Source organism: Alosa sapidissima, chromosome 14 (genome assembly GCF_018492685.1).
Source record: "Alosa sapidissima isolate fAloSap1 chromosome 14, fAloSap1.pri, whole genome shotgun sequence".
In the NCBI taxonomy this organism is placed as follows: domain Eukaryota; kingdom Metazoa; phylum Chordata; class Actinopteri; order Clupeiformes; family Clupeidae; genus Alosa; species Alosa sapidissima.
Genome location: NC_055970.1, coordinates 15874262 through 15887402, shown reverse-complemented (window position 1 = coordinate 15887402; position 13141 = coordinate 15874262). Strand labels below are relative to the sequence as shown.

General features: G+C 41.6%; 2 protein-coding genes across 2 annotated transcripts in view; both read left to right on the top strand.

Annotated features, from left to right (window-relative positions):
- The window catches only part of pias1a (protein inhibitor of activated STAT, 1a), a 46056-nt gene extending 38333 nt beyond the window's left edge, over positions 1 to 7723 (top strand). The window contains 4 exon segments of the mRNA XM_042061917.1: positions 1282 to 1462; positions 1846 to 1985; positions 3229 to 3266; positions 3909 to 7723. Coding sequence (XP_041917851.1) covers positions 1282 to 1462; positions 1846 to 1985; positions 3229 to 3266; positions 3909 to 4268 — 719 coding nt within the window. The 3' untranslated portion in view covers positions 4269 to 7723.
- A 2919-nt stretch (positions 7724 to 10642) lies between these two features.
- LOC121681847 (relaxin-3 receptor 1) lies at positions 10643 to 12081 on the top strand. The gene has a single exon (XM_042061794.1). It carries the CDS (start codon positions 10772 to 10774, stop codon positions 11759 to 11761), a length of 990 nt encoding a protein of 329 aa, XP_041917728.1. The 5' UTR covers positions 10643 to 10771; the 3' UTR covers positions 11762 to 12081.
- The last annotated feature ends 1060 nt before the right edge of the window (positions 12082 to 13141 follow it).

The window sequence follows — 13141 nt, the reverse complement described above, 5'->3', positions numbered from 1 at the left end:
CAGTGGTGATGTCTAGGTTTTCTATCAAGAACATTTTAGGGTTTGTTTGTACAGTCCCTGAGAGAAGTGTTATTGGTGTGAGACAAGGTTGTTAAACAATTTAAAGGCTTAGTGACCGTTTATCAGAGTGCAGTTGTTTTTAGATACTAAATGCTTTTTTTTGTTTCGTTTAGTTTTTTTTTTTTTGGACATGTGCATTACTCTGGACACTCAGACTTCACTGTAGGATTATTCTTTTTCTTTTCTTTCTTTTCACCATGAATTTTGCACACATTGTACTGTCGTTTAAACATTCTATTCTAGTCTATGTGTATAAAATGACATCTTTGCCACAATACAAAATATTGATGACTCAATGATGGGTTGAGGCAGGGTCAGGTTATATGTTGACTTTGCAATGTGTTGTTTAGCAGCCTACTCCTACTAAGACAGTCACAGTTTTATTATTATAAATAAATTATATCCTCAGTGCTGTTTGTTGTGAGGATTTATACCGGCTTAGTCTGCTTTCTAACAGGAGGCTCAGAAGCTGGCCTTGAGATGGGGCTTTTCTCTGCAAACTCGGACTACATACAGCATAAGAGAGCCCAGAGACCCTGTAGTATATACTCAGAATGTGCTTGTTCAGTCTCCTCCGGTCTGTTTGGAGGTCTGGTCATTTGGATTTGGTGTTTGAGAAGCTGAGCTTGTTTTTCAGATGGTTTCCCTGCCAATCCTGTAGTTTTTATTAGGCTTTTAGAGTGTGCCAGAACCAGAGCTTCAAGCCTGTAATGGACTCCCATTCTCAGAGACCTCTTTAGAGACCGATCAAACAAACTTTATTTATTTTTATTTTTTATTTATTTGTTTATTTAATAGGGACAGTGCTCATTAATCAACAGACAAGGTACTGTAAAATAAGCCAATGTTAGCCTTACTCATTGTGAGTTTGGTGCTTGTTTGTTCTGTAGTTCATTTGAATAATACACCATCAAGCAGAAAGGACTTGCCAGTGCTTCAGTTCATAACTAATTTGACTTGCTGATGGTGCCAGTTGATGACACTAGTCCTTGATTAGTGGGTTTTCTTGTCTTCGTCAAATTGGCTTGCCTGGTTTGGTAGGAAAGCTCATTTTTTGTTTTGTTTGAATGACAGTGTTTGATGCTACAGATGAGAGTAGCTAAGTCTGACTCCTCAGTGCTGGTAGATAATCCAGGTCATCACTCATTGGTGCAGTGCAGCAGTGTCAGCCTGCCATCAGTGTGTTAACAGATGTGTGTGTGCGTGTGTGTTTGATGTCAGGCTCGCAATGTCGATCAGCCGTTTCGGAGCAGAGGTCCTCCTCCCACTCCAGCAACAACAAGAAGGTGGAGGTGATTGACCTGACGCTGGACAGCTCGTCAGACGAAGACGACGACGACGAACCCCCAGCCAAGAGGTCGTGTCCCTCTCTGTCTCCCACCTCGCCGCAAATTAGTAAAGGGTAAGATGATCACACCATGCAAGATCTCTGTGACTTCCAGCTGACTTTGCTCCCATTAACATTATTATTATTATTTAAGGAGTATTGTACACTTTATTGGTCTGATTGTATAATTTGTCTTACTTTGTAAGGCTTGTCATTTTCTTTTATTGAATTTGGCAGTCTGTTAAAGCATATAATAAATTTGTTGAAGCTTGACATTGAGCTAATATTTTGATAATTAATTGAACTCTGCAGTGTCCTCACATAACCTCTTTGATGTCATTACTTGGTTCTGTGCTTTGAACCACAAACACTAAAATATTGTGTGATTCTGAAAGAGAAACTGATTATAAAATGAAGCATATACTCCTGATTGACTGATTGATTGCTTTGGCCTGCAGGGTGCTGAACCTGCACACACAGGTGTCTCCGGTGAGCAGAACTCCCAGCATGCCCCAGGTGGACTCCAACTACATCCCGCCCCCGCCCCCCCTCATCCAGGACTACCGCCACTACTACCCGACACACAACGACTTGTCAGGTGGGCACAGGGGTTAAGTTTGGGTTTAACAAGTGATTTGAATGTTTAATGATTTATTGTTCTGGTAAAAGAAATCCCTTTGAATTGGTCATCTTTAAGTTGCTTTTAGACATCAACAGAGGCCACATCACATTTTTAGTCAAAACTGACTGTAATCAAAGAGTCAATAGTCAACTCGGCAATTATTATTTATTGTTTCACCAAGAGCCTTCATGCACCACCACAGTCAACCCACTACCAAAGTCCTTTTAGGCAAGTCCCTCCACTCGGCGGCCATATAGCAACGCTTTTTGGGCACTCATCGGGCATCCTCGTCAGCAGAAATGCGCGTGCGCAAGGCTTCACGACACCAATCTTGTTCCAGCGGCGAGTTCACAACACATGATTGGCAAGATGTCTTCACAACACACCATATAATTTGGCTCAATGTATTCACATCACACCACATGATTGGCTCAATGTATTTACATGTCGACGTTTTGCCGAAGAAGGGGTGGGATATGTGTAGACAACGGCCATATTGGCGTTACAAACTAACCCCATGCATTTCTGTGGAGGATTTTTTGAGTGCTGTGTCTCCTCATTAGAAAGTCTCTGCCACTACCTCTTCCGAGTAGGCCCACATCACTTCCTCTAATCTCTCCCGTGTAGGCCCAAGCACTTCCTCGCTTAGTGTGGACAGGGCCTCAGGTGGACACTTGAATAGATTAGTTTTGTCTCATGGCCATTAATGGTAATAATATGAGTTACTTTCCCACAATCATGAATTCCAGTAAAGCCGTGTCAATGCCAACCCCTCAGCCTGTGTGGTGGAATGCTACCTCTGAGTGATTTCAGGAGGACTCTGACCAAACATCAGCTGTACTTGTGTGCCTCTGCAGTAGGGACGGCATGATTGTAGGCCAAGGTTATTTATGACTTCATCATGAAAATAGTGTTCCCTCAAAAATAGGCTGCATGTTTGATGAGTGTGTGTGTAAGTGTGTGCACATAATCCAATTTTAGCAGCCACACATTGCAGTTATAGCAGATCTTGATTAGACCCTACAGCAAAATAGCCAACTTTTTACTTCTTCATATTTTTGTCAAAAGTTCTTTGTTTTGTTTTGTTTTTTTACATCAAAGGCTGTTCTCCTTTGGTATTTAATTGACTTTATTAAGACTGCAGGTTGGAGGCGGCTTCCCCACAGAGTCCCACTGCACCATGTCCACACCTTCTCACTCCTTTTGTTTTCTCCCACAGATTTGAATTTCTTCTCTGTTTTACAAGGCGAAAACCAGGTGAGCGAATCTAAAAGCTGAATGTATTTTATTTTTGCATGCTTTGTAGAAGCTCCATGATTTTCTGTGACAAGGGTTTGTTTCCCAAACCAACATCTTGAACTCCCCACCCTGAACTTGTTTCATATTACCATTGCAAGGTAGCCTGTAGGGGCTACCAGACCTACTTGATGCAGCCTTTGCTTGTGACGTCAATTTCCAAGCAGTACAAAATAACAGTATACCGGCAGTAGCGTTAACAATAAGAAGCTAGACCATGGAGTCTGGTCGCTGTAATTACTCGAGAAATGAAGATGCCAGCACCCCTCTCGTCTTCCACTCACATCCTTTTTATCTAATGATGATCTAATAATAATGATCCAGCAGTTTCGGGGCTGCACAGGCGCACGCATCCCCTGTGTAGGTACTTAGTTATTTCCCGAAAATGACCCACAGAACCTACACAAGGGTGCTGGCAACCCTAAAACACCCCATGTGTCTGGAGTGGAAAATATCTGCACTCATATCAATATCTTTTATTTAGGGAAGTCATTTCACTGCAGAGGTCTCTTGAAGGTCTCAGAAGTCTGAATGGGACCAGAGGTCATTTAGAGGTCATTTCTCTCATCTACTCTCCTTTTTGTCCTTCCTCTCCTCCTTCAGCATTACAACATGGTGATGGCAGCGGCAGCTGCGGCGGCATCGGCCTCAGACGAGCACGAACTGCTCCTCAACCGCTTTCTGCCGTACAGCTCGTCGCAGCTCTTCCTGGAGCCGCCGGGCGCTGGATCCAGTGGCGGAGGATTGGCGCCGGTCAACGGGGGCGGCGGAGGAGGGGGCAGCGTGGGCAGCAGTAGTGGCGGCAGCAGCAGCGGGAGCAGCAGCAGCTTGGTGTCGTCCAGTAGCCTCCGGGACGCCACCTCGGCACACCTGCACCCCGCCACCTCGCGGCCCAGCGCAGATGCCCTCGCCGCTGCCGCCGCCCTCTACGGATCCATTTCTGATGTCATCTCGCTAGACTGAGCTCACACGCGCGCACACACACACACACACACACACACACACACACACATACATGTACACACACGTACGCGTAACACACATACTCACTAAGTATACAGAGACGTAAACGTATACACACACACACATACATGCACGCACACCAAAATGGACTGAACACTGATGAGATTTCGAGGGTGAGGAAAGAAGAAAAGGCATTTAGGAGAACAAGAAAAAAGTGGAACGTGGAGTTTTTTTTAAGGACGAAAAGAACAATGCTATGTACAGAGAACAAAATATATATATATAAATATATAAATATATTTTCAGTTTTACTTTTGTACATAAGACGTATGAGACTGCCTCTCTGTTCAGTGAATGACTTCAGTTGACTTTTATTTCCCCAGGATACTGAAGATTGTTGGGTCCCTTTCTCCCTTCTGTACACATTTCTCGGTTCCCGTGCTTCGGTCAGAACTTTTATACCTCTTGTTTTCTTTTTTAAGAATTCTATTCTTATCTTACACTGAGTCTTGTTCCGCGCCAGTGGGATTTGTCGCCTTCAGAGACCGAGAGAGACACTGAGGTTATCAAGACATCAGACATTCTTTCTTCCAAATTTGAATTTGTGTTATTTCTACTAAAAAAAAAAAAAAGGAAAAAAGGAAAGGAACAAAAGAGAAGAGGATTCTCTGGAATTGTCCAGTAGTGTGCGAGGTAGGGTTGGTCGAGTTCCGGTTCGTAGGTATTCTGTGAGTTCTCCTCACGTTTGTAAAGCATTTCCTCGGGCCTTGGCCGCCATGCTGTGGGACGTGCATCTAGTCTGTGTGGCTTGTCTGGTTAATTTCGTCCCAAGTGAGTGTCCAGATCCTCCAGTGCTGTCACACGCTCTGTTGGCATTTGGAAAGCTCCTGCATTTCATGTGAAAGGAGCATGTTTTTGTTATGTTTCTTTTTCTGCTTTGCCGACCACTTAATTTTCATTTTGCACAATGCCAAAATCGATCTCTTGTGTGTTCAAGCTCTGGAATCACCCCAGGGAGCCGTGAAAAGCATTCACAGGTTATTCTCTCGGTGTGATGGTTTCTGCTCCCATCCCTGAAAAAAAGTCTTTGGTACTGTAGAGCAGTGTCTGTGTGCAGGAAGTCTTTATCTGAATCCCGTCCATCATCTGTGTGTGTGTGTGTAAGTGTAAGAGAGAGAGTGAGTGAGTGTGTGTGTGTGTGTGTGTGTATGCATACATGGGGATTCCAAATCCATGTGAAGTTCTTTCCATTCCTGCAGTCTAGTATTTAAACTCAAGATAGCAAAAGATTAGCACCATGTAATCTGGCAGTAGGTGTTTGGTACCACCTAAACAGGCAAGCATGCATGCCTCTATTCAGTTATAGACATCTCTTTTGATGTTTATGTTAAACTAGATGTTCTACAATTATGTTTGTCACGGTCTTGCCCCTGATGTAGACAGATGGAACAAAAATCAGTCTGCAACCCCACTGGAAGAATTATATACAGAATTTTCCCTGACAGATTAATGTGTTCAAGCCTTGAATAAATGTTAGTTATTAAAGTTAAATGCTTAGACGGATGAAAAGAATAAGGGGTAAGATTGGGGAAATAGTTTGGGTGTCGTTTTTAATGTCACACATTGTGACCCCAAAGACATTCCCAGAGTTAATTTCATATAGATTTATTTGTGACCATTTTATGTGCATGTATATTTTCAAAAACACATAGTCAAATCCCTTCTGTCCTCTTGTAAGCTTGTAGAGTTTGAAGGAAGCCCAAAATATGATCGAAAACCTGAGTAGGTGTTTGAGCAGTGTGTCAGCATCTAGTGGTTTCTTTAAGGGTAGTTTATTCTTTGAAATGCAGAAATGTGACCAAGGGCTATGTTCTGGAATTCTAATTCCGTTATTTGGGTCAGATGAGCAACCTTTTTCATTAAGGTTCCTTGTTACACAGCCATTCCTGGCTTCTGAACAGATTTCTAACGGGACGTTTAAATTGTGCAACCCCATTCTTTTCAACACTTCTCGACTGAATGAAATGTTTTCCTTCCTGACTTCATCCTGTGTATAGAATATGCTCTGTATTTTATTTATTTCGTAATCTATATGTTTTTTACATCTTGATTTCAACTGATTTGTTGTCACTTGCTAGTCTTGTATGAGCATAACTATTTAATGAGCTTCATTTTTGTTCACTTTCTTCATTTTTTTTTTTTCTCCCAGTGTCGCACTCATGTGGATATAGCTTTTATTATTGACATTCTTTTCATGAACCCAGTAATGAATCCACACTGTTGAAGGCTCGTGTTAGTGATCAGCTGGTTTGGGTGGCAGGCCATGCAATATCTGCATGCTTAGTCCTTGTAGCAAAACCTCAAACTTCTTCATTCTCCTCAGTATTCATGTTAAGAACGCATTACGGCCCATCCAGAAGACAACCTTTTAAAAGTGCTCACAGAGAGACTTTGAATGTTTTTCTCCATTGATGTGCTTCATGCGGCTTGCATGCTTCTTTTTATGGCCAAGACCATGTTTGATGAACTGTTTTTTTTTTTTTTTTTTTTTTTTAATTACTCCTCAAATGTCAGTGTTATGAGTGCATTGCTGCCCTGGTATTTATTTAACAGTTGTGACCACCATTGCATGGAGTGATGGACAGATAAGCACAGGGCCTTACTTGTTAGCCACAGTCCCACGGGCAGCCTATGCCACAACCTAGCCAAACGGCTGCCTCATGCAGTGCAGCCGTCTTGCTTTGTTTCTGAAGGTTTTTTTTGTTTGTTTTGTTCGTTGCTGGGAGTTGTGTTGTGTTTTTTTTTTTTTTTGTTTGTGTCTCATTTTCCGCCATGTCTGTAAATATGATCCGATCAATGTCGGCATGAGTCACGCGGTTGGAAATCCCGTGAAAATGACTGAAGCAACAGGAGCTCTCCTGCACTCAATGTCAGTGTTGTGAAGACGATAAATTGATAAAGGGAAACTGTTTTGAGTGAGTGTGTGTGTGTGTATGCCATTACTGGGTAAAACAAAGTGTATGGTGAATTGTGCAGAATTAATGTTCTGGTAATGTTATAGTGTCTTCTGTCATCGTTCCCAAAAACATCCTATTGAGAATGATTTTATATTTTAGATACAAAGAAAATTGTGCACCAAGTGGGTTTGAGATGGATTCCGATTTTGTTTTAGCTTTTTTTTTTTTTTTTTTTTTTAAGTATTTCAGATCAGCTGACGTCTGCGCTCACTGCCTTAACCCCATCGAGTCAGTTTCCATGCGGCATGTCCTACGAGAGAAATGGCTTTTTAAGGAAAAAAACGAAAGTAATGATGTAAAGTTGACCAATGTCAGTTTGTATAAAGTACTAAGTGAAAAAAAAATATTTATTACATGCATTGAAAGAAATTGTTTACTTATTGAATGTTACCTGTTTATGTAGGGAAGTTTAGATGTAATAAACCGCATTGAGTTAAATGTGTCATAGCTTTCTTTGTTGAACAGTCTATGGACAGAATAGGCCCCTTTGGTAACCATGGCAGAACAATTTGGTGTCGCTCTTTTTCTTGAGTCTTTCTAGAACTAGTCTTCTCTAGTCTTTCAAAACAGAAACATTTGGGAGTTCATAAGCAGTTGCGTTCTAGATTGTCAGGGAACACCATACATCAGAATCACTGAAATCATGTTGTGTGGTGAGTCTCTCTCTGCCCTCACTCCCCCCAGAAGGAACCTCTGTACGTTCTGAGGACAAACTGTTAGAACCAGTGCAACCAAAGAGATGCTGTTAAGGTACCGGCAGCCACGGCTGGCCTCACCAAAGGGAATGCCCGGTTCTGTGGTGAGTGTGGAGAGGCTCTGCTTTGTCACTCTTGAGGTGAGTACACTAGATGCCCAAATGTATTGGTGTCCGCAAGTGATTCACAACATGAAACTTAGAAAGGGAACACGTCAATCCCATCAACAAAAATGAAAGCACTCTTCACATCTGTGTCCACAATCCCTTTGTTTTTTTTCCATTGACACATCTTTTGTATCAATATTAAAAGTTGCAATTAGCTTTGGCTTCATATTAAGGTTTCATTTACTGTCAGTACTCAATATAAACTTAATACACACCACAGCGCCTCATCACTCAATGCTGAAATATGTAGTTTCATCAAAGTCCTTTAAGGCAAGTTCCCCCCACTCTTGGTAACACACTTTGGGCAGCTATTTTCCTATTCAAGTGGATGGGGAGGCATACAGTTGTGTGCAGAATAAAAGAGGTGTGTTTTAAAAAATGGAATAAAGCTCAAAATCCTTAGAATAACTGTTAATTCCATAATATCAATGCATTGGGAACGCTGCACATTCAATTTCAAATCAAAACATGACCAAAATTGATCAGTTTGTGTTATACCTTTACGGAAAGTGAAGAAAAAGGAATGTTAGGCTGTTCAAAAAAATAGCAGTGTTTGCATTTTTCTTTACAAACTCTAAACATTGACTGTATAAACTAAAAGATGTTGCTTTACTTCGAATCACTGCACATATCTAGTTGCATTACCATTATTTCTGCCAATTGCTTCACATCTGTGTTGCATGGAGTCGACCAACTACTGGCACCTGTGAACAGGTATTCCAGCCCAAGACGATTGAACTACATTCCACAATTCCTCTGCATTTCTGGGTTTTGCCTCAGAAACAGCATTTTTGATGTCACCCCACAAGTTTTCTATAGGATTGAGGTCTGGGGATCGGGCTGGGCACTCCATAACGTCAATCTTGTTAGTCTGGAACCAAGACTTTACTCACTTAGTGGTGTGTTTTGGGTCATTGTCTTGTTGAAACACCCATTTCAAAGGCATGACCTCTTCAAATATTTTGATGTATTGAAACTGATCCATGATCTCTGGTGTGCGATAAATAGGTCCAACACCATAGTATGAGAAACATCTCCATAACATGAATTGTGCACCACCATGCTTTACCGACTTCAGTGTACTGTGGCTTGAATTCAGTGCATGTGGGTCATTGGACAAACTGTCTGCGGCAACTGTATGTATAGAGACTACTGCCATACTGGTGTTACGAACTAACCCCATCCATTTCTGTTTTTATTTTTATTATTATTATAAATTTGGGAGCTACTCCGGTGTGCAGACATTCTCTCTCGTTTTACCTTCACTTCCTAGTGTGGCTGATTGTGTGTTGTGGCCCTAGATAAGGCTCTTTGTCTGCACGGTCTCAGTCCTCCCAACTGAATGGGGACAAACTTTGCCTTGGGGCTACCCCCGAGTTCCTGCAGTGGAAACAGCCCTTCCTCATCCACCTTGGACCACAGAAACTGGCTTTGAACACCAGTACTATTAGCTTCCATGACTAGTGAAGGATTAACCTATGTGAACTAGTTATAGATCTAAGATTTAAAGTAAAGTTATTCCTGAAATGTCTGGTGTGTCATATGGTCATTTGGGCCCCCTACATCGACTTCAAGGCAGCGCTGCATCGATGGTGGGGGCCCAAAAGACCATCGAGCGTATGGTGCGCTTGTAAACCATTCACTCGGGATTCAAAGTTGAGGCCTATTGGCCTACTTTAGGTATTTGCTGGAGGCCTGTGAGTATTCCAAATGAGACATTAGTTTTACATAATTGCACACATGTTGATTAATAAACAACGGGGCTGACTTGTAGTCCTGTTTGTCAGGCTACCTCGATATTTCCCCACCAAAAACATCATTAGTGTAATGATGTGAAGCTGTTCAGGGCTCAAAGCTACCAAAGCATGTTGGCATTCCCAGAAGATAGTATTAATTTCCTAGTGTGGGCTTTGCAATGACGTCCTATAATGAAATGAAAGGAACACTATTCCGTTTTATCACATACTACTACAGATAGGCTACTTTCTTAAGTACTCCTCAAAGCATCGTTGTAAAATGCCTCTTGTTCAAGAGCAAGTATTGTAACGGAGGATATTTCTAAGATGCTGTTAGCTTCATAGTGTGAAGGCTGACAAAACTGACAAACCCATCAGGCGCTCATCATATCAGATTTGCATTAATGGGAAAAGAGTAGTTTATCAAAACATGCAGTACATTCGTAAGAACTGCAGGTGGCAGTAAAGACACGGGCAAGGCCTGACCAAATCGCACTTGCTTTGCATATGGAAACAACTCCTATTTACCATGTCCTACCTACTACAGTAGATGTGTTGTTGATGGGTGAGAAACAGCTATTTAAACAGATTTTCCCCTGAAAATATATCACTGCGCTTTCATATGAAATTGTATGTCACTCAAGCACGACCAACACCAATATGAGCCAATCGGTTGGTTCAGCGGCATGTCATCCAAAAGGCTCATGACATAAAATCATAACCAAGCCGATCTCTGGCAGAAGCAGTCCGCATAAAGTTCCCACCAGGCACCAGAGAACAGAGTGTGCGTAGTTTGACAATTACTGTCCTCGATAGAAGGCATTATTTACGGATAGAGACGTGATGCACCTTTGCGCATTACGCGCTGTTTGTGGCTAAGGCATTCCAATGGCTGAGGAGATGGAAGACTTAAACCAAAGCGGAATAATAAACAAGTCGTTAACGGATGAAGACCGTTTCCGAAGCTTGGAAGACATCGATGTCGATGGAAGTCCCGTTTTGAGATTTTTGATCTCGATCACCTACTCGATTGTATGCGCTGTGGGTCTAGTTGGAAATTTACTTGTCTTGTTCTTCATCAAAGTACGAAAAGAGAGGCGCAAGTCTAAAATAAACTTTTTCATACTTAATCTAGCTGCTACGGACTGCCAGTTTGTTCTAACTCTGCCTTTTTGGGCTGTGGACACTGCGCTGGACTTCAGCTGGCCATTTGGAGATGCCATGTGCAAGATTGTGCTCTCCGTCACCGTCATGAACATGTACGCAAGTGTGTTTTTCCTGACTGCAATGAGCGTTACTCGGTACTGGTCGGTTGCCTCTGCGCTGAAAGACCGAACCCGAAAGAGATCTTGTTCGGTGAAATGGGTCTGTGTGGCGCTTTGGGTTCTGGCCACTGTAGCCACAGCACCAACGGCTATTTTTTCAACTGTCACAAATGTCGCTGGAGAAAAACTCTGTCTCCTGAAGTTTCCAGAGGGACAATACTGGCTGGCTGTCTATCATCTACAGAAAATTTTAATAGCTTTTATCATACCTATGGTTATCGTTTCAATCAGTTACTTGATGTTAGTGAGACTCATTCGGCGTTGCAGTATGAAGAATAGTTCGAGACGAATAACGCAAGTAACCAAATCAGTCACCATTGTCGTTCTGTCCTTCTTTCTCTGCTGGATGCCCAATCATGCTATTACATTCTGGGGTGTTCTAGTGAAATTTAACGTTGTCTATTGGGATAAAACATACTATATGGTTCACACTTACATATTCCCAGTTACAGTATGTCTTGCCCATGCCAACAGCTGTTTAAACCCAATTATTTACTGTCTCATGCGGAAGGAGTTCAGGAAAAAACTAAAGGATTTGGTCTCTCTGAAATGAACGATATTATTTGTGCCTGGAATTGTGATGCATTTGATCTCTGTCTCTGTCTCTCTCTCTTCTCTCTGGCATTGAAATAAATTTGGTAAGGCCTGAGCAAATACACATGTTTGTATTTGTATAGTATGTATTACATACTATTACATAGTATGTATTTGTGTGGTGCATGTGTTGAGACTATGGCTGAAAGTATAAAAAGCAAAATATGCTGTGAAAGAAAATATAATTGGATTGAAATAGTTTTAAGTTATAATATCTGATGCATCTCATGTATAAGGTGGCATACATTGTCATTCATGCTGACTTTTGTGATGACCATACCACAATTTTGTTCAATCAAATTTCCTTTTACAAGAAATCATCGTGAAGCTGAGCCGTGGTTAACCACCAGTAATTACCAGTACATCTGAGTCATTTGCCATGGGTTAATTTACATTTCGCTTGGCATTCAGCTTCAAGCAGCCAACTGTATGTGTTTGTGTTTGTATGTGTGAGGGGGCGGGGGGCTAATGACGATGTCATTCAGCCCGCTTTCATAAATTCTGGACGTGACCATGATCAAAGTCATTTGAAACTGCATGAGGTCTTATATAAATATACTGTATTAAAGTGTAAAAACAATGTAATGCTCTCTGCCGATCCTGTTGCTTACATTTGATCAATTCAACATGTCTCAACATTCAACATGTCAACATGTGTTAGTGTCTATGTTAAATGTATATGGTTATGTACATGAGTATTATATGTATACATTTTATTGTCTGCATTTGTTCTTCTGTTTTTCCTTTTATCAGTCGTTTTAGTCATCAAAGGTGTGTGACATGAAAGTGTTGTGAATCAGCCTCATTTTTTGTAAATGTACATACTGCGTACTTCTTGAAGGATTAGAATTCAATGAAAGCCTGTCTAGATGCCTTTTGCCTATCACCAGGTGTGAAATGTTAATGTTTGTAGAACAGCATGTGTCCAAGCCTCTGAAGGACTTCCCAGGAAAGGGGGTAGTTTTAATTAAAAGACAATAGAAGCTGACCAGACCTGATGAAGGCCTAATCCTCATCCTCCCTTTCTATTGCATATTCAAACTGGGTTGGACCTAGAGGTCACTCCTTCTCTATGTGTGTAACTTTAAATATGGTAGACTGCTTCTGTATAGTCAGAGAAGTCAGAGAATACTGAGAATCTGGTGAAATCCATGATGGGGTGAAACAAACATGTACTTCTCTCCCTTGAGGGCCACTGGCCCCTCATTGAAAAGAATAAAGCCTGGATCCTGATCTTGCATCATCCTGATTGAGTCTTAAGAGAAATATGGTAGTAAAAAATATACTATCAGACACAACTCGACATAATCACAGGACGTTGGAGATTTACAAAGCTTTC

Bases quoted from the DNA above. Each gene is read 5' to 3' on its own strand.
- LOC121681847 (XM_042061794.1), top strand. From the start codon at position 10,772: ATGGCTGAGGAGATGGAAGACTTAAACCAAAGCGGAATAATAAACAAG.